The following is a 20,873-nucleotide window of genomic DNA, read 5'->3' as shown; positions in this document are numbered from 1 at the left end:
CCTGTTGAGCCCACCCTTTTTCTTTTTGTAAATTTAGTGTATCCTATTCATTTTTTCCAATTAAGGAGCTATTTAGCATGTCCAATCCACCTACTCAGCACATCTTTGGGTTATGGGGGCGGAACCCACGCAAACACGGGGAGAATGTGCAAACTCCACACGGGCAGTCACCCAGAGGCAGGATCAAGCCTGGGACCTCGGCGCCGTGAGACAGCAGTGAGCCCACCCTTTTTCGGCTTCATTTTTACTTTCTCTCCTAATAATAATAATCTTTATTTTCACAAGTAGGCTTACATTAACACTGCAATGAAGGTACTGCGAAAAAAAACTTAGTCGCCACATTTTGGCGCCTGTTCGGGTACACAGAGGGAGAATTCAGAATATCTAATTCACTAAATTAGATATTCTAAATTAGGGGCAGCACGGTAGCATTGTGGATAGCACAATTGCTTCACAGCTCCAGGGTCCCAGATTCGATTCCCAGCTTGGGTCACTGTCTGTGCGGAGTCTGCACATCCTCCCCGTGTGTGTGTGGGTTTCCTCCGGGTGCTCCGGTTTCCTCCCACAGTCCAAAGATGTGCAGGTTAGGTGGATTGGCCATGATAAATTGCCCTTAGTGTCCAAAATTGCCCTTAGTGTTGGGTGGGGTTACTGGGTTATGGGGATAGGGTGGAGGTGTTGACCTTGGGTAGGGTGCTCTTTCCAAGAGCCGGTGCAGACTCAATGGGCCGAATGGCCTCCTTCTGCACTGTAAATTCTATGATACAATCTATGAAACCGGAGCACCCGGAGGAAACCCACGCAGACATGAAATGAAAAATGAAAATCGCTTATTGTCACAAGTAGGCTTCAAATGAAGTTACTGTGAAAAGCCCCTAGTCGCCACATTCCGGCGCCTGTTCGGGGAGGCTGTGGGGAGAAGGTGCAGACTCCGCACAGACAGTGACCCAAGCCAGGAATCGAAGCTGGGACCCAGGCGCTGTGAAGCAACGGCGCTAACCACTGCGCCATCGCGCTGACCCTACAGTGGTTAGCACTGCTGCCTCACGCCGCCGTGGATCCGGGTTCAACCCGGGCCCCAGGGTCACTGTCCGTGTGGAGTTTGCACATTCTCCCCGTGTCTGAGTGGGTTTCGCCCCCAGAAAGATGTGCAGGGTGGGCGGATTGGCCGCGCTAAATTGCCCCTTAAATTGGGAAAGTAGGAATTGGGAATGTATAGGCTGTGGCTGGGATCTTACTTTGCCGGCCGCACAGTGTGAGGAGCGCGAACAAAGTTGCAGCAGGAGATGGGGAGAGGAGATTGGGAGGCGGCTTCCCGGTGACTGGGCTGAGGCGCTCACTCTGGCGGCGGGGCTGAGCCGGGCCGCCCGCTCACCATGTTTCTCCCGCGCTCGCTCAAGGTGAAACGAGCCGAAGACAGCGAGGGCCGAGCGGCCAAGAGGAGCAGAGCGGGCTCGGGGGCCGGGGCCCAGGCCGAGGCGGAGCGGGCCGAGGCGGAGCGGGCCCAGGCCCAGGCCGAGGCGGAGCGGGCCCAGGCCCAGGCCGAGCGGGCCCAGGAGGCCCAGGCCGAGCCCGAGGAGCCGGTGAAGCAGCGGAGCGCCGAGCAGCGCTGGCCCGAGCCGGGCGAGCCGGCCTGCTCGGTGTGCGGCCGCTACGGGGAGTACATCTGCGAGCAGACGGACACGGATGTGTGCAGCCTGCAGTGTAAAGCCCGGCACCTGGAGCCGCCCCCGGCCGAGCCGCCGGCCGAGCCTCGGGCCTACCTGGAGCACCCCTTCATCTCGGGCCTGAGCGCCCAGCAGGTGGAGGCCCTGCAGCAGCAGCTGGGCATCGCCGTGCGGGGCCCCGCCTGCCGGCCCGTCCTGGAGTTCGAGCACTGCGCCTTCCCCGACACCCTGACCGCCAACCTGGCCAGGCTGGGCTACCGCAGCCCCACCCCGGTGCAGATGCAGATGCTGCCGCAGGGCCTGGCCGGCAAAGACATCCTGGCGGCGGCGGACACCGGCTCGGGCAAGACCGCCGCCTTCCTGCTCCCCCTCACCATGGCGGCTCTGCGGGAGGTGAGGGGGAGCGGGCAGGGCTGGATGAGGGGCAAGGGGGTGAGGGAGGGCAAAGCGGAGGAGAATGGGGAGGGGGCTATGGGGAGCGGGCAGGGCTGGATGAGGGGCAAGGGGGTGAGGGAGGGCAAGGCGGAGGAGAATGTGGAGGGGGCTGTGGGGAGGGGGCTATGGGGAGTGGACAGGGCTGGATGAGGGGCAAGGGGGTGAGGGAGGGCAAGGCGGAGGAGAATGGGGAGGGGGCTATGGGGAGTGGGCAGGGCTGGATGAGGGGCGAGGGAGGGCAAGGCGGAGGAGAATGGGGAGGGGTCTATGGGGAGCGGGCAGGGCTGGATGAGGGGCAAGGGGGTGAGGGAGGGCAAGGTGGAGGAGAATGGGGTGGGGCTATGAGGAGGGGGCTATGGGGAGCGGGCAGGGCTGGATGAGGGGCGAGGGAGGGCAAGGCGGAGGAGAATGGGGAGGGGGCTATGGGGAGCGGGCAGGGCTGGATGAGAGGCAAGGGGGTGAGGGAGGGCAAGGCGGAGGAGAATGGGGAGGGGGCTGTGGGGAGCAGTGAGGGGGGAGGGGGCTGTGGGGAGCAGTGAGGGGGGAGGGAGCAGTGAGGGGGGGAGGGAGCAGTGAGGGGGGAGGGGGCTGTGGGGAGCGGGGAGGGGGCTGTGGGGAGCAGTGAGGGGGCTGTGGGGAGCAGTGAGGGGGGAGGGGGCTGTGGGGAGCAGTGAGGGGGCTGTGGGGAACAGTGAGGGGTGCAGGGGGCTATGGGGAGCAGTGAGGGGTGCAGGGGGCTATGGGGAGCTGTGAGGGGGCTGTGGGGAGCAGTTAGGGGTGCAGGGGGCTATGAGGAGCAGTGAGGGGGCGCTGGGGGGAGGGGGCTGTGGGGAGCAGTGAGGGGTGCAGGGGCTGTGGGGAGCAGTGAGGGGTGCAGGGGCTGTGGGGAGCAGGGAGGGGGCTTTGGGGGGGAGGGGGCTGTGGGGAGCACTGGGAGGAAGCAGGGGGCTGTGGGGAGCAGTGAGGGGGCTGTGGGGAGCAGTGAGGGGGCTGTGGGGAGCAGTGGGAGGGGGAGGGGGGCGGGGAGGGGGCTGTGGGGGGGGCGGGTGGCGGGTAGCGGGGAGGGGGCGGCGGGGAGCAGTGTGGGGGGGAGGGGGCGGCGGGGAGCAGTGTGGGGGAGGGGGCGGCGGGGAGCAGTGTGGGGGGGAGGGGGAGGGGGCGGCGGGGAGCAGTGTGGGGGGAGGGGGCGGCGGGGAGCAGTGTGGGAGGAGGGGGCGGCGGGGAGCAGTGTGGGGGGAGGGGGCGGCGGGGAGCAGTGTGGGGGGAGGGGGCGGCGGGGAGCAGTGTGGGGGAGGGGGCGACGGGGAGCAGTGTGGGGGGAGGGGGCGGCGGGGAGCAGTGTGGGGGGAGGGGGCGGCGGGGAGCAGTGTGGGGGGAGGGGGCGGCGGGGAGCAGTGTGGGGGGAGGGGGCGGCGGGGAGCAGTGTGGGGGAGGGGCGGCGGGGAGCAGTGTGGGGGAGGGGCGGCGGGGAGCAGTGTGGGGGAGGGGGATTTGGGGGGAGGGGGCTGTGGGGAGCAGGGAGGGTGCGCAGGGGGATTTGGGGGGGGGGAGGGGGCTGTGGGGAGCAGGGAGGGGAGCGGGGGGTAGGGGAAGTGGGGGGGGTGTGAGGGAAGGGATCTGTGGGGGAGAGGTCTATGGGGGTGTGGGGGAATGGGAGGGGTCTATCGGGGGTGTGGGGGAAGGGGAGGGGTCTATGGGGGTGTGGGTGGGGGCTGGAGGTGTGGAGAAAAGGGGAGGGGGCTTAAGGATGGGGGTCAGGGGTTGGGCTGGGGGAGAGGAGGGAGGGGTTGCTCAGGGGAGAGGGGAGGTTCAGGCGGTTTGCGGATGACACCAAGATTGGCCGGGTGGTTAACAATGAGGTGATGTCTTAAGTTACAGGAAAATATAGACCGGATGGTTAAATGGACAAATAAGTGGCAGATGGAATTTAACCCTGAAGAGTATGAGGTTGATACCCTTTGGAAGGAGTAATTTGACAAGGAAGTATTCAATGAATGGCCTGACACTGCATAGTTCCGAGGAACAAGGGGACATTGGTCCCTAGATCTCTGAAGGCGGAAGGGCAAGTTAATTGTGTGGTGAAAAAGGCGTATGGGACACTTGCCTTTATCAATCTAAGCATAGATTACAAAAGCAGGGAGGTCTTGTTGGAGTTGTATAGAATCTTGGTGAGGCCACAGCTGGAGCACTGTGTGCAGTTCTGGGCGCCACATTATAGGAAGGATATGATTGCACTGGAGCGGGTGCAGAGGAGAGTCACCTGGGGTGGAACATTTAAGTTATGAAGAGAGGTTGGATAGGCTTGGGTTGCTTTCGCTGGAGCAGAGAAGGCTGAGGGGGTGACCTGATCGAGGTTTCAAGATTTTGAGGGGCATGGGCAGGGCGGATAGGGAGCAGCTGTTCCCCTTAGTTAAGGTGAGAGGCAGGAGATTTGGGGGGGGAATTGAGGAAAAGCTTATTTATCCAGAGTGTGGTGACGGTCTGGAATGCGCTGCCTGGGAGGGTGGTAGAGGCGGGATGCCTCACACTCTTTTTAAAAAGTACCTGGATGAGCACTTGGCATTTCATAACATTCATGGCTATGGGCCAAGTTCTGACACATGGGGTGTTTTTTATGTGTCGGTGCAGACTCGATGGCTGCAGTGCCTTTTCAACACTCTGTGATTTATGTTTTGGGGAAGGGGTGGGGCTGGAGGAGGGGGAAGGGGTGGGGCTGGAGGACAAAGCTACATTGGAAAAATTGAGCATCTCTGAATCATTCTGATCAACAAATTACTAAATCATTTGCGTGTAATTCTTGATAAATGAGATGTCCAAAATCCGCCTTGATTTTGATGGAATGAGTTCTGACTTGGAACAGTGGCCTGAAAGGGCAGTGGAAGCAAACTGAATCATAACTTTCAAAAATGAAGTTGTGTAAATACTTGCAATGGAAATATTACAGGTCTATGAGAGTAGCATTTTCAGAGCCAGAAAGAATAGAATGGGCTGAATTACGTCCTTAATGTATGTTCCTATGGAATTTATGCAAAGTAAAACTTGTCTATAATCATGGTGCAATCACACTTTAAGCACAATATGATCTCCACATTACAAAAAGTCACTGGAGAAGGTGCAATAAAAGATTTGCAAGGATGATCCCAGAACTGCGAGGTTAAAATGATCAGGAAACAGTTTGATTAGATAGATGTGGAGAAGATGTTGGTGCTTGTGGAGGAGTCCAAAACTAAGAGGACCATAAGTATATGTTAGTCACGAATACATTCAGTAGGATACCCAGGAGAAACTTCATAGATTCTGGGGAGAATGTGGAACTCACAACTACATGGAGTGGTTGAGAAGAATAGCATTTATGCATTTAAAGGAAATCGAGATAAACACACATAGAATCCCTACAGTGCAGAAGGAGGCCATTCAGCCCATTGAGTCTACACTGACCCTCTGAAAGAGCACCCGACCGGCGCCCACTTCTCTGCCCTATCCCTGTGACCCCATAACCCCACCTAACCACTGGGCACTAAGGGACAATTTAGAACAGCCGACCCACCTAACCTACACATCTTTGGACTGTGGGAGGAAACAGGAGCACCCGGAGGAAACCCACACAGACACTGGGAGAACGTGCAGACTCCACACAGACGCTCACCCAAGATTGGAATCGAACCGGGGTCCCTGGTGCTGTGAGGCAGCAATGCTAATTACTGTGTCGCCCCACGAGGGACAAGGGAATAGATATGTTAGTAGTGGGTGGAGGATGAACACTACCCTAGACCTGTGGAGTTACATTCAATATTTCTATTCTGATGCAGCCGCTGAGGTGGGGGAACGATATGTGATAATCAGCAGGTGATTTCCTTGCCCATGTTTGACCTGATTCCATGAAACTGCATGCGGTCCAGAGACAATGTTGAGGACTCCCAATGCAACTGCCTCCTGATTGTATACCACAATGCCACCACCTCTGCTGGGTCTGTCCTGCTGGTGGGACAGGACATATCCAGGCAAAGTGACCCCCTCCTGATTTGGAACACTTCTTTCCAGTCTGCTCTCAACCTGTTCTTCCCGAAGATGGACAATTCCAGTTGGCCCAGGCTAGCCACGCAACTGAAGTCCTATTGTGTGTTTTATGTTCAGAGTGTGAGAAATAAAATGGTAAAAGTTGTTCTGCACCAAGAAGATCTAGATTTAATTGGACAACGACTTGGCTACAAACTCGGTATGAATGGAAGTATCCATTGTTTGGAATGAAATGTCGCCACTGTCCCAGAGGACCATAGGCTGCTCTCCACTTTGAGAGAGAACTCAACGGTGGTGATTTAACCTGAGTGTCACCACACCTCAGGCGAAGGGCAAAGTTGAAAAGGGGAGGCCTTCATGAATAACCTTCAAGAATGCAAATATGTGCGGGTTAGGTGGATTGGCCATGCTAAATTGCCTTTGGTGTCCAAAAAGGTTAAGTGGGAGTTTCTGGGTTACGAGGCTAGAGTAGAGACGTGGGGTAAGGGCCGGTGCAGACTCGATGGGCCGAATGGCCTCCTGCACTGTAAATTCTAAGAACCTCAGCCGGGAACGGCATGGTGGGGCAGTAGTTAGCACTGCTGCCTACGTTGCTGAGGAGCCGGGATCGATTCCAGCCCCGGGTCATTGTCCGTGCGGAGTTTGCACATTCTCCCCGTGTCTGCGTGGGTGTCACCCTCACAACCCAAAGATGTGCAGGTTCAATAGATTGGCCACGCTAAATTGGAAAAAGTTTTAAAAAATTAATAGCATCAGCCGGTACAGGAATTGAACCCCCTTCGCTCTGCATCATGTACCAGCTGTCCATCTAGCTGAGCTAAACTGATCTCAGCATATTCATAGGTAGACACAATAGGGAAGAAATGGGTGGGTTTAAGAAAGAAAGCATTCCAGAGGTTCAGTGGATGGCACAGCAGAATAGAAATGGACCGTCTCCATTAATTGAGGAGTTCGAATAAATGGACAGACAAGTAAGCTTGAATGTAAGAGATTTAGAACTGTGAACAGGAGAAACTGTGGTTTTTATGTTGTGAGGATGTGGTTGGAGACCATGATGATATTTGAAGGAAAGGAGGATATTGAATATTTTTAAGGTGGAAGTAGACAAATTCTGGTTGTGCAAGGGAATCAAAGATTATCGGGGGGGGGGGGGGGGGGGGGGGGTAGGGTAGATGGGGAACTTGCAACACAAACAGATCGGCCATTATCGAATTGAACGGCGGAACAGGCTCGAGGGGCCGAATGGCCTACTTCTCTTTCGTATAAAGTAATGTGGGAACAGAGCAGGCACAAGGGATTAGAATAACTGTTCAGGCGGATGATGAACAACAACACCCGATTGGGGCGAGCGGCTGATTCAGTGTTACAATTTCTATATAATTCTGTTTCCAGCCGTGTAACATCTGATCTTGGGAGTGTTTGGCTCTGCATCACTGTTGGAATGACTGAGGAGAGTTTGATGATGCTGCCCAAAATTAGAACATAAGCATCCCTTAACTTGGATGAGTTTAAAAAATAAAATAAAACGTTCAGAAACTGATAATTTTTCCCATTCCACGTTGTGTTTGTGTCTAGAAAAACACTTGAGTCAGCAGAGATCTGACTTTGCTGCATCTTCTGTTTCCCCATCTTTCAGAACGAGAAGGTTTCACCTCATCAGCCCATTGGGTTGGTACTGACTCCAACGCGCGAACTTGCCATTCAGATCGAAGGGCAGGCCAAGGAGCTGATGATGGGTCTGCCCAATATGAGGACGGCACTGCTGGTCGGGGGAATGCCTTTACCCCCTCAGCTCCACCGCCTCAAACAAAGTATTAAGGTAAGACGTGCAGCCCACTCTGCAACCTCCATCTTGTTCAAAGATCTGTTCAGAGACATTTTTGTTTGTACAGGATTGCAGTTTCTTCCACTTATCCCCTCCTTGCCATGTCCGTCGCTCCTGAAGAGACTCCGTTTGGGGCGGAGTTTCACAATACCTTCTTGGCCAATGAAACTGGAAAATAATTTGGGAGCAGACCGTTGAACTGTGGAGGGCATCACATCTGAATCTAACCATGTTCTCTGTCCAGTTTGCACCAGGGATGAGCAATAAACGCTGGTCTTTCCAGTCACGCCCATGAGCGGATAAAAGAGGGAGTCATTAGATCAGGGGCGCTGACTGGTTTATAAAAAAAAAAAAAGTCAACTGCAGTCCTGGCTGAGGTCTGCGGCACAGTGGTTAGCACTAGTGCCTCACAGCACCAGGGACCCGAGTTCAATTCTGACCTTGGGTCACTGTCTGTATGGGGTTTGCACGTTCTCCCCACGTCTGCGTGGGTTTCCTCCCGGGTGCTCCGGTTTCCTCCCACAATCCAAAGATTTGCCGGTTAGGTGGATTGGCCATGATAAATTGCCCTTAGTGTCCAAAGGTTAGGTGGGTTTGCAGAGATAGAGTGTGGCAGTCAGCCTGGGTAGGGTGCTTTTTTTCCAGAGGGTCAGTGCAGACTCAATAGGCCGAATGACCTCCTCCTGCACTGCAGCGATTGTATGATTCTGTAGGGATTTTAGGATTTAGCACAAACCAGTGATCCAACCAGGAACTTCTGACCTGCAGGGCTCAGTGCTACCCTGGTCCATTTATCGAGAAGACCATTGAGTTATCTCTTTGTTTGTTTGTTTCACATTCAATGTGCGGTGCAGTATTTAAAGGGCACAGTGCCACAGCATTGGCCATGAAACCCTTCACTTTAACATTGCTACTTCTGCCCGGTGGGGGAGCCTTGTAACAGTGCCTGCTATTTTTGTTGTGTTATTTGTTTCAAACAGTGAGTTCCTCCATGCATTTGTAGACACTGATTATTTCAGAACTCTTCCCCTTCAATTCTTCGACTCAGTGAAAGCTTCCCCCAAAGTTTAAAACATAGGAAACCACCAGATGTTTCCACCAGCTATCTCTTTACCACCAGCTTCTTCCCGAACACAGCAATCTGACAACAGCAACATTTCCTCCTGTAAGATTCTCCTTAAAGCCTTATCTCTTTCACCAAGGTTTTGGCCATGTACAAAATTATGAAGGATATAGTTAGGGTGGATATGAAGAAACCTTTCTCCTTAGCAGAGGCGTCAATAACTAGGGGGCATAGAGGCAGGGGCTTTGGAGGGGATGTGAGGGGAAACCTTTTCTCCCAGAGGGTGGTGGAAATCTGGAACTCTCTGCCTGAAAGGGTGGTAGAGCTGGGAACCCTCCACATTTAAGAAGCATTTTGATGAGCTCTAGAATCGCCCGTGGCTTTCAAGGCCACCGATCAAGTGCTGGAAAATGGGATTCAAATAGATAGGTGCTTGATGGCCGGCACACACACTATGGGCCAAAGGGCCTCTTTCCATGCAGTAAAACTCAATGATTCAGCAAGTCGGGCACCATCAGTGGATAGAGAAACAAAGTGAATAGTTCAGGTGTGTAACTTTTCATCCGATTAAAGGGTGAAGAAGGTTTTTTTTGAACTATAAAAAAATTTAGAGTACCCAATTATTTGTTTTTCCAATTAAGGGCCAATTTAGCTTGGCCAATCCACCTACCCTGCACACCACACCTTCTTGGGTTGTGGTGGTGAAACGCACGCAGACACGGGGAGAATGTGCAAACTCCACCCTGCCAGTGACCCGGGACCGGGATCAAACCCGGGTCCTCAGGGGAGTGGAGAAGGCAAAGGAAAGATTTGACAGAAATTTACAATATCATGAATGATCTCGATAGAGTAAATGAGAAGAAACGATTTCCAGTGCTGGAAGAACCAGCAACCAGAAGGCACAGATTTAAAGTAATAAGTTAAAGAACCAGAGATACGGTGAGACTTTTTTGTTGTTGTTGAAAACTTGGCCGTTTATTATAAGCTGGAGTATTCTGCGTGAAAGGGCAGCGGAAGCAGATTCGGCAGCAGCTTTCAAAACGGAATTGAATCGCTACACGAAAAGGGGGAAAATTGCAAGGCTGTGGAGGAAGCGCAGTGGACTGGGACTAATTGGAAAGCTCTTTCAAAGCTGTCACGGGCAATGCCCTACTATTATTCCATGAAACTCTGAAACTGGAATTGTGATGACCTGTTCTCTGGATTACTAATCCAGTGGGGGAAAAAACCCACCACAGCGCCCATTTAAGATTTACTTTGTGTACTTCAGTTATGTGATAAACACTTGGAAATGTGAAATTTTAATCCTTCCCTACCAACCAAGATATTAAATGTCTCTAGCATCTGCTACATACATCCTGTTTGTGACACTTGTTTCCTGTGTCAAGCTTGGGTGTAACATCTGCTATTACGTCTAACCATAAGGCATATACACGAAAGGTCTGCATTTTTATAGCACCAGTCATGACCTCAAATGTTAGAAAGCCCCCTTCGCAGTCAATGAAGGACTTTTGATGAGTAGTCACTGTTGCAATGTAGGAGACACGGCAGCCAATTTGCACACAACAATTTCTCAATCTCTCACCAAACAACAAGGAAGTAAAAAAACAGATAATATGTTCCCAATGATATTAGTTTATCAGTGACAAACAATGCCCAGGACACCAGGAAGCACTCGGACTGGATTTTGTGCTCAAGCCTTGGAGTGGGGCTTTAACCTGGGGAGGCAAGAGTGTTACTGCGAAGGCAGAGCTCAAACTTTTCCACACATGGAACCGTAGTGCTTTGCGCAATAAGTACAACATACAGAAACAAATTTAGACAAGTACTTCCTATTTCTTACATGTATACATTTATTTATTTTTTATAAATTTAGAGTACCCAATTCATTTTTTTCCAATTAAGGGGCAATTTAGCGTGGCCAATCCACCTACCCTGCACATCTTTGGGTTGTGGGGGCGAAACCAACGCAGACACGGGGAGAATGTGCAAACTCCACGGGGACAGTGACCCGGGGCTGGGATGGAGCCCAGATCCTTGGCGCCAGGAGGCAGTAGTGCTAAATACTGGGCCACCGTGCCACCCCCAGTCGTTCCTTCTTTTCAGGCTGTTACACACCACTCCAAACTGTCTGTCCTCTGAATGCCCTCCCCGTAGCCGATCATCATCATCTGTTTGATTTTAATGGGACATTTTGGGTCTGTCTATTCAACAGGTTATTATAGCCACCCCAGGGCGGCTGCTGGAAATTCTGAAGCAAGAAGCCGTCAGCCTGTGCGGAGTGCTGACTGTGGTGGTGGATGAGGTAAGTGTTAATGAGGCAGTCTCCCTTTTAAAAATACATTGGGAGTTCGAAACTGCAACCAAGACTCGAGCCGGATTGGAGGAAGTGCTCTGGCCCACGCTTTCCAGCTAGATTGAGCTTGACCGCTATCCGTTCCATTCCCTGCAGCAGTGACGTACAGCTCCACAGCCAAGAGGGGCTAGTCAGTAACAGCATCAGGAACTGTCCTAGTGCGGTATGAGCACTCTTTTCCAGGGTTGGTCCCGTTAGCGGGAGTATTATTCTGAATGTAGCCCATGCTGCAGCTGCCCCGAGAGTCTTTGATGAGCAGTCCAGAGGTAGCCTTAAAGACACAAGTTACAATGTGGAAACGGGCCATTCAGGCGGGATCAGCCCCACACAAGCAAACATCTAATGCCTGTTCTCCTATTCCTTCAGCCTTTCTATTTCAGCCACGTATCCAATCTAATCTTCAATTTTGACAGTTTCTGCCTCGACTAACTCCAGTCAAATCCACAGCCTCTAAACAACTCTTTCTGTAAAGGTGATTCTCCTGTCCTCCGGTCGAAATGTTTTACATTTAATCCTGTATCTGCAGATCCCCTTATTCTTCACTTCTCAACTACTGGGAAAGGTCAGCTTCAATCCATCCTGTCATCATTTGAAATATTTCTATCGTATTTGGCCAGGATTCCTGTTTCTGTACCCCAGCCGGTCACTCCTGCTGAAAAATGCATTGGTGAAAGTTTGGAGCGAGGACTGGATTAGACTTGGCTGTGAAGCCCCACATGGTTAAATTGCCTGAAGATGCTTTCACTGTCAGTTCTGACGTGGCCGCTAAGGTGACGGGCAGCAATGCTGGACGCAACCAGGATTAAGCATTTGCAGAACAGGATCTGCACAGAGGCAGTAAGGTCTTCTGTTCTATCGGCTGACTGAAGCTTCTCAGTGAGGCTCTTTTGACAGTCGTTCCTAAACACGGTAGCACAAGTGGATAGCACTGAGGCTTCACAGCGCCGGGGTCCCAGGTTCGATTCCCCGCTGGGTCACTGTCTGTGCGGAGTCTGCACGTTCTCCCCGTGTCTGCGTGGGTTTCCTCTGGGTGCTCCGGTTTCCTCCCACAGTCCAAAGACGTGCAGGTTAGGTGGATTGGCCGTGATAAATTGCCCTTAGTGACCAAAAAGGTTAGGAGGGGTTATTGGGTTACAGGGATAGGGTGGAAGTGAGGGCTTAAATGGGTCGGTGCAGGCTCGATGGGCCGAATGGCCTCCTTCTGCACTGTATGTTCTATGTTTAAACCTGCAACATCTACCACCTATAAGGAGACGAGAGCAGCTAACGCACAGGATCAGCAGCACCTCCAGCTTCTCCGAGTCACACACCATCCTGACCTGTAAATACATCACTATTCCTTCATTGTTCTTGGATCAATGTCCTGGAACAATACAACGCTCCACTTTTTCTATTAATTCACAGGATGTGGCGTCACTGGTTAGGCATTTATTGCCCTTAAAGGGCAGTTAAGAGTCAACCACATAGCTGTGGGTCTGGGGTCACACGTTTAAAAAAAAAAAAAAAAAAAAAAAAAATTCATTTATGGGATGTGGGCGTCGCTGGTTCGGCCAACATTTATTGCCCATCCCCAGTTGCCCTTCAGAAGGTGGTGGTGAGTTGTCTTCTTGAACTGCTGCAGGTGTAGGTACATGTAGACCAGGTAAGGACGGCAGATTTCCTTCCCTAAAGGACATTAGTGAACCAGATGGGTTTTTAACGACAATCGACACTGGTTTCATGATCATCATTAGATATTTAATTCCAGATTTTTATTAAATTCAAATTCCATCGTCTGCCGTGATGGGATTCGAACCCGGGTCCCCGGAGATTACTAGTCCATTTTCAATACCACTACATTTCTGTCTCCTACATGGACTGCGGCGGTTCAAGAGGTAGCTCACCACCACCGTGCCACAATATTGCTGGCTTTGCCACCAATGCCCTGCCACCAATGCCCATATCCCAAAAACGAATACCCAGTGTGCATGTCTCAACATTGCTTACCATGAAACTGAACAGTGTTGTTTTTGTCCAGGTCGATACCATGTTGAAGATGGGATTCCAGCAGCAGGTGCTGGATATTCTGGAGAAAGTACCCGAGGAGCATCAAACCATTCTGGTCTCCGCCACCATCCCAGCTGGTATTGAGCAGCTGGCCACCCAGTTCCTTCAGGACCCGGTCAGGATCACCGTCGGAAAGATGAACCAGCCTTGTTCCAATGTCCGTCCGATTATCCTGTGGGTGGAGGAGCCATCCAAGAAGAAGAAACTGTTTGAGATCCTGAATGCAAGTAGAACAAGCTTTCTGCGTGAATGTAAAGTCGAGCACCTCGGAACCGTCGCGTTAGCGGGGTAGGGGCTGGTGGGAGATGGGAACCGGCATGTCGCCACAATCCAGTGATTGGTGACAAAGCAGGGCAGAGGAACTCCATTGTCGATTGTGGAAGTGTGGAACTGAACCACTGCAAACAGCAAGGTCCTGGGTTCAGCCTGTGCAGAATTAGCTGGTCACATGAGCATTGGTAATCTCTTCCTTGGGCAGTCACTCGGGATCGAGGAAAACCTGCTTCCACTCCATTTCAATGGGTTCTGAGATGGCGGATCAACCCAATGGATGATTTGGAGACTCTGCCCCATATAAGGGGCGTGATAATAATCTTTATTGTCACAAGTAGGCTTACATTAACACTGCAATGAAGTTACTGTGAAAAGCCCCTAGTCGCCACATTCCGGCACCTGTTCGGGTACACAGAGGGAGAATTCAGAATGTCCAATTCACCTGACAGCACGTCTTTCGGGACTTGTGGGAGAAAACCGGAGCACCCGGAGGAAACCCACGTAGACACTGGGAGAACGTGCAGACTCCGCACAGACAGTGACCCAAGCCGGGAATCGAACCTGGGACCACAGAGCTGTGAAGCAACAGTGCTACCCACTGTGCTACCGTGCTATCTGGTTGAGTCAGTGAGTTGTTGGGAGGTTTTGGCGCTCCCTCCGACGACTCGACCTCGCCTCTCCCATCTTCTCAACTAAGTCCCTCAACGTGTTTGGTGCCTTCCCTGAATGAGAACTCTCAATTTTGATCGGTCACAAGCCAGGGTCTTCCGTGAGTCAGTGGGCATGTTTGACCTCTTCAGGGATGCTATGAAAACATCCCTAAAGTGTTTCCTGGGAGTCTCCTGCCATGGCCGAGTTGCAAGTATAATAATAAAAGCAAATTACTGCGGATGCTGGAATCTGAAACAAAAACGGAGAAGGCTGGACAATCTCAGCAGGTCTGACCGCATCTGTGGAGAGAGAAGGGAGTTAACGCTTCAAGTCTGGATGACTCTTTTGTGAAAGCTTTGACAAAGAGTCACCCAGACTCTAAACGTTAACTGCCTTCTCTCTCCACAGATGCTGTCAGGCCTGCTAAGATTGTCCAGTATTTTCTGTTTTTGTGTCAAGTATAAAAGATGCTTTAGGAGTCATTAGTAATATGCAAGTTGGGATCTAGCATCAGTACCTCTGGGATAAGAAGGGACGTGGGGGCGGATGTCTGGAATCGGAGAGGGTTACTACTCATGTATAATATAGAAACAGAAAATGTTGGATAAACTCGACACGTGTGGCAGCATCTGTGGAGAAAGAAACAAAGTTAATGTTTCCCATCCAAATGATCCTTCTACAGAACTGCAGAGATCAGTATCCTCAGAATTGAAGGGAGAGAGAAAGGAGAGACTGTTCACTTAAACGTACCCAACCACTTGTGGTGCATAAACATTTTCTAATCCATTTCTATTTGTTCCACTCATATAGGATAGCAAGCTCTTCCACCCCCCTGTGCTGGTGTTTGTGGATTGCAGACTGGGAGCTGATCTCCTGTCGAACGCTGTGCACAAGATTACAGGCCTGAAAACAGTGGCCATTCATTCGGACAAGGCCCAGTGTGAACGCAATCAGATTGTGCAGGTAAAGGGCTGATGGAAATTCAAGGAGCAAGTACGTGGATTATCTAGTGTCTTACTGAGTCACACAGCACAAAGTTCTTGGCTCCACCTGTGTTCTGTGCCATTTCGGACCAGGGCAGCTCTTGGAATACCGCAGTTGGCCTTGGTATCTCTGGGTTGAAGTAAGTTCATTCTCCTGACTGCTGTTCAGCTGAACAAAACGTAAGGGCCTGCTGCAGTCAAGAGCCTGCCCTCACTTGTCTAGGTTCACGTTTTAACAAAAGTTTGCATTCACAAAGCGACATTTAAAAAAAAAAAAAAAAAAAAAATCTTTTTTAAAGTACCCAATTTATTTTTTTTCCAATTGAGGGGCCGTTTTAGCATGGCCAATCCGCTTACCCTGCACATGGGAGTGAGGCCCACACAGACACTGGGAGAATGTGAAAACTCCACATGGTCAGTGACCCGGGGCCGGGGTCAGACCCGGGGCCAGGACCAAACCCGGGTCCTCAGCACCGTGAGGCAGCAGTACTAACCAGTGCGCCATCGTGCCACTCCACATAGTGGAAAGACCACGGTGAGATTTGAAAACCAGGATGACAATTTTAAAATCAAGGTGTTGCTTAACTGGAAGCCAGTGTAGGGAATAATAATCGCTTATTGTCACAATGAAGTTACTGTGAAAAGCTCCTAGTCGCCACATTCCGGTGCCTGTTCGGGGAGGCCGGTACGGGAATTGAACCCGCGCTGCTGCCTTGTTCTGCATTACAAGCCAGCTGTTAGCCCACTGTGCTAAACCAGCCCCATGCTAAACCAGCCCCATAGCAAGCACATGAGAGTGATGGGTGAACAGGACTCGATGTGAGCAAAGATACAGGCAGCAGAGTTTTGGATGACCGCAAGGTTACGGAGGATAGGGTGCGGGAGGTCCACTAGGAGTGCATTGAGAGTCGTCCGACCGAGAGGTAGCAAAGGCATGAATGAAGAATTAGGCAGCAGATCATCTTGAGGCAGGGAAAAGGTGGGAATAGGCGATCTTGGAGAACAGGCAGTTTCATGACGAATGAGGAACCAAAACTCCCATTTCTAACCTGCATTTCACAACCTGGTGTTCCAAAGCACTCTACTGCCAATGAAGTATTCTTGAGCTGCTGTCACTGTTGTAATACAGGAACCATGGGAACCAAATGCACATGTGAGGATCTCCCAAACACGAATGGTATAAAAGATTAGAGACGTTGGCTGAGGGATAATTATTGGATGAGAAAGCATTAAGAATTGACTAGGCACATCTCAGTCAGAGCAGGTAGGAGTGGCAGGTTCTCCATATGGAGTCTACTCTTGTGTAGTTGTGTCATAATACCATCTTGTTGAATATCTAGTATTACATTCAATCTCTGAAGGTTCACCAGTGCAGCAAGTTTGTCTCTGGATGGGGCCAGCATGTAAATGACCAAGTTTAGTCAATTCAGTGTGATCTGAACTCTTCGCCTCCAGGGTCTTAACCACAGCATCATCCCAAGATTGGTATCAGTATTTGCAGGAAGCATATTGCACACGGGGAACAAAATAAAGTCGGTTGCTGCCAACTGTGCCTCTGATCAAACTGACCAGCTTCGCTCCGCTGTGGAAGCTGAGCCTTGGAGCATGCTATTTTGACACTTGGCTGATTGCAAAATCTTAGCAACCCCATCAACAGTTCAAAGTTCAGCAAGGCCCAGACCTGTCCATGCCTGGTGTGTAAATAATGGAGAAGGAAGCACCTGTGTGTGGGGGGGGGTGGCGGGGGGGGGGGGGGGGGGGGAAGGAGAAAGAGTACGTTTCCCATCTCATCACTCAAGACCTGTTGATGCTGTCCTTTTTTCCAGGGTCTGCTTCAAGGTGACTACGAGGTTGTGGTGAGCACAGGAGTCCTTGGCAGAGGGCTGGACCTCGTCAATGTCAAACTGGTTGTCAATTTCGACATGCCGCCTACCATGGACGAGTATGTGCATCAGGTAGAGCTGTGTGAATTCTTCATCTCCTTTCACTTGCCTCCTGCTGCGGCGCCATGCACAGCCGTCACGCACAGCCGTCACAATGCTGTATGAGGCCATTCAGCCCAACCCAACCAGCCTATGCCAGCGTGGTTGGGTTGAGGAGTCCTCATGTTAAATTATTGCAGTTAATGCTATTAGAATTGTTTCTTTTCCTAATCCGATTTCCCCCTCAAGTGCTTCAGCTCCTTCCATATTTACTCTTCTAGCTCCTAAGTCCTAGGTTTCTATGAAACACAACAACCAGTTTGCATATGGCTAGGTCTCTCAAACAGCTGATCATTTGTTTTTGTGACATTGATTGAAGGATAAATATTGGACAGGACACCGGGAATATCTCTCCTTCAAAGAAATGCCATGGGATCTTTTATCTGCACCTCATAGAAATTACAGTGTAGAAGGAGGCCATTCGGCCCATCGAGTCTACACCAGTCCCTGAAAGAGCATCCAACCTAAGCCCACACCTCCACCCTACCCCCTAACCCAGCAACCCCACTTAACTTTTGGACACTATGGGGCAATTTAACGTGATCAATCCACCTAACCCACACATCTTTGGACTGGGAGGAAACTGGAGCACACAGAGGAAACCCACACAGACACTGGGAGAAAGTGCAGACTCCGCACAGACAGTGACCCAACCTGGGTCTCTGGCACTGTGAAGCAACAGTTCTAACCACTGTGCTACCGTGCCACCCTGAAAGAGCAAACGGGTTTAATGTCTCATCTGAAAGATTTCCCCTCCAAAAGCATTTGCTCATTATTGCTCTCTAGTGTTGGCCTAGATCTTTGTGCTCAGCTTTCTACAATGGGTCTTGAACCCACAACTTCATGGCTCTATTAAATAGGGATAAATCTTTGAATGAAACAGCAACATCGTCATTGGGCATGCTGTCATGTGGTTTTAATAAAGCCCGCAGCTACAGGCCAGACTGTGGCTAAGTGTTACTCTAACTCAACTTGGACGTGCTTGTTTTTCCAGGTGGGGAGAGCAGGACGGTTGGGCCATCGGGGAACAGCCATCACCTTCGTGAATAACAGCAGCAGCAGGCATTTCCTGGAACTGGTGAAGCGGGTGAAGCCAACGGGCACGCTGCTGCCCCCACAGCTCCTCAACTCGCCGTACTTGAACGAGCAGCAGCGCAGAGAGCAGATGAGGAACAAGCAGCGAGTGCAGCAAGACACTGTGAATGGGAAGAATCTGATGGACATCATCAGGAAGCATGACCGCAGTGTGCTGCAGAAACGATAAGCTGTGACCTCTGGTGTGAGGGCACAGTGGGCTCCTGGCTAACAGTAGCCCGTCTGCTGGCTGCTTCCCACTGGACTCCTCCACTGGTTCCTTGGGTCCGAATATAGACCGTGAGAGTGGGCCGTGAGGGTGATGAATATCCCCATTGCAAGAAGCTAGGCAAAGGGAATTTGAATTTAAATTATGAAGATTCTCAAGCATTCTATATTAAGTAAACCTGTCTGATGCTGCAAATATATTATTGATCATTTGTAAAATGCCTCTATTTGTCTCAACGGCAAAATAAGTAGTGCAAGATCTGTTGGGCATGTTTCCAATTCACCATCATCATCTGCCCTTCGGAGGGATGCTCTCTGTCTGTCTAATTGTCACAGAGTCATTGGGGTCCATAGCAGAAAAGAGGCCCTTCAGCCCATCTCCTCTGCACTAATTAAAACAACCAGTATTCCATTCCCGTTTTCCAGCACTTGGCCCATAGCCTTGGCATTGCAAGTGCACATCTAAATACTTCTTAAATGTTATGAGGGTCTCTGCCTCCACCACCCTTTCAGGCAGCGAGTTCCAGATTCGCCAGCATCCCCTGGGTGAAATTTTTTTTCCTCACATCCCCTCTAAACCTCCTGCCCTTACCTTCAATCAAGGCCCCCTGGTCATTGATCCCTCCACCAAGGGGAAAGGTTTCTTCCTGTCCATTCTATCTGTACTCCTCATAATTTTATCCATCTCAATCATGTCCCCCTCAATCTCCTCTACTCCAAGGAAAACAACCCCAGTCTATCCAATCTCTCTTCATAGCTAAAACTCTCCAGCCCAGGCAACATCCTGGTAAATCTCCTCTGCAACCTTTCCAGTGGCTATCACACCCCTCCTGTTATGTGGATTCCAGAACGGCACACAATACTCTAGCTGTGGCCTGACCAACGTTTTACACAGTTCCAGCATAACCTCCCTGCTCTTAAACTGTACGCCTTGGCTAATAAACGCAAGTATACCAGGTGCCTTTTTAATCACTGTATCAACTTGCTCCGCAATTTTAACAAACCAGTTTACATGCACACCTGGTCCCTCAGGTCCTCGGTGTTTTCCAGGGTCCTGCATTTATCGTGTATCCCCTTGCCTTGTTTGTCCTGCCCAAGTGCAATCAACTCACACTTATCCGGATTGAATTCCATTTGCCACTGACCAGCCCACCAAATCCTCCTGTAATCTAATGCTGTCCTCCTCACTATTTATCATCCCACCAACTTTTGTACCGTCCGCTGTGTGACAACAGGCCGTACTCGAGGGCTATGATGCATCGTGGAGCCCAAGTACGAGCAGAACTATACGTGAACGCGATCGTCCTTTTGAGTCGTGGATTTGTTGCAGGGATCCTACACTAGAATGTCCCCAAGGGCAATGCCAAGAGATGGGCTCCGGGACTGAACCTACCCTGTTGTGGACAAGTACAGCAAGTGGATAAGAAACCAGCCTATGAGGTTCATGTTCCCTTTGCATCACTAATACAGAATAAGAGTGCCTTTTTTTTTTTTTTTTGCCCCCTTTTCCTTCCTCACAATTTATTTTGGGCATCTAATGACCTTTTAAATCAATCATGTCCTTGCTGGGGTCGAGTGTGGTCACAAACAGTGTAGTTGCTTCCTTTCCTTTCTAACTATGTGCCTCAGTACCACCTCCTGAAGTGACTGTACTTCAATAAGGGGGTTACCCTGAAAATGAAATGATATATGGGGCTGGTTTAGCACAGTGGGCTAAACAGCTGGCTTGGAAAGCAGAACAAGGCCAGCAGCGCCGGTTCAATTCCCGTACCGGCCTACCTGAACAGGCGCCAGAATGTGGCGACTAGGGGCTTTTCACAGTAACGTCATTGAAGCCTACTTGTGACAATAAGCAATTTTCATTTCAGTGGTTAGCACTGTTGCTTCACAGCACCAGGGACCCGGTTCGATTCCCGGCTTGGGTCACTAACTGTGCAGGGTCGGCATGTTCTCTCCGTGTCTGCGTGGGTTTCCTCCCACAAAAGTCCTGAAAGATGTGCTTGTTAGGTGAATTGAACATTCTGAATTTCCCCCCCCCCCCCCCCCCCCGTGTACCCGAACAGGTGCTGGAGTGTGGCGACTAGGGGCTTTTCGTAGAAACTTCATTGCAGTGTTTTTTTTTTTTTTTTTTTTTTTTTTTTTTTTTTTTTTATAAATGTTTTATTGAAAATTTTTTCCCAAACAACAATTTTTCCCCTCTTACAAAGCAAACGCAACTATAACAATACAGAAATTTTAAACAATACACAAGTAACAAAACCCCTTTATCTTTG

At 50.8% G+C, this 20,873-nt stretch overlaps 1 protein-coding gene across 3 annotated transcripts; it reads left to right on the top strand.

The window, feature by feature from the left end:
- Positions 1–1,000: 1,000 nt before the first annotated feature.
- On the top strand, positions 1,001–18,819 carry ddx59 (DEAD (Asp-Glu-Ala-Asp) box polypeptide 59). 3 transcript variants are annotated; one of them, XM_072492083.1, is made up of 8 exons: positions 1,027–1,478; positions 1,521–2,060; positions 7,756–7,938; positions 11,223–11,312; positions 13,381–13,632; positions 15,144–15,296; positions 17,143–17,271; positions 18,293–18,819. In XM_072492083.1, exons 1-8 carry the CDS (start codon positions 1,377–1,379, stop codon positions 18,560–18,562), a joined length of 1,719 nt encoding a protein of 572 aa, XP_072348184.1. In that variant the 5' UTR covers positions 1,027–1,376; the 3' UTR covers positions 18,563–18,819. The 3 variants fall into 3 exon arrangements, with proteins under 3 accessions (XP_072348185.1, XP_072348183.1, XP_072348184.1); XM_072492082.1 differs by having other exon boundaries at positions 1,026–2,060; XM_072492084.1 differs by lacking the exon at positions 17,143–17,271 and having other exon boundaries at positions 1,001–2,060.
- The last annotated feature ends 2,054 nt before the right edge of the window (positions 18,820–20,873 follow it).

Source organism: Scyliorhinus torazame, chromosome 29, assembly GCF_047496885.1.
Source record: "Scyliorhinus torazame isolate Kashiwa2021f chromosome 29, sScyTor2.1, whole genome shotgun sequence".
Lineage (NCBI taxonomy): Eukaryota > Metazoa > Chordata > Chondrichthyes > Carcharhiniformes > Scyliorhinidae > Scyliorhinus > Scyliorhinus torazame.
Note: the sequence above shows the minus strand (reverse complement) of the source record. Positions and strands in the feature narration are given on the sequence as shown.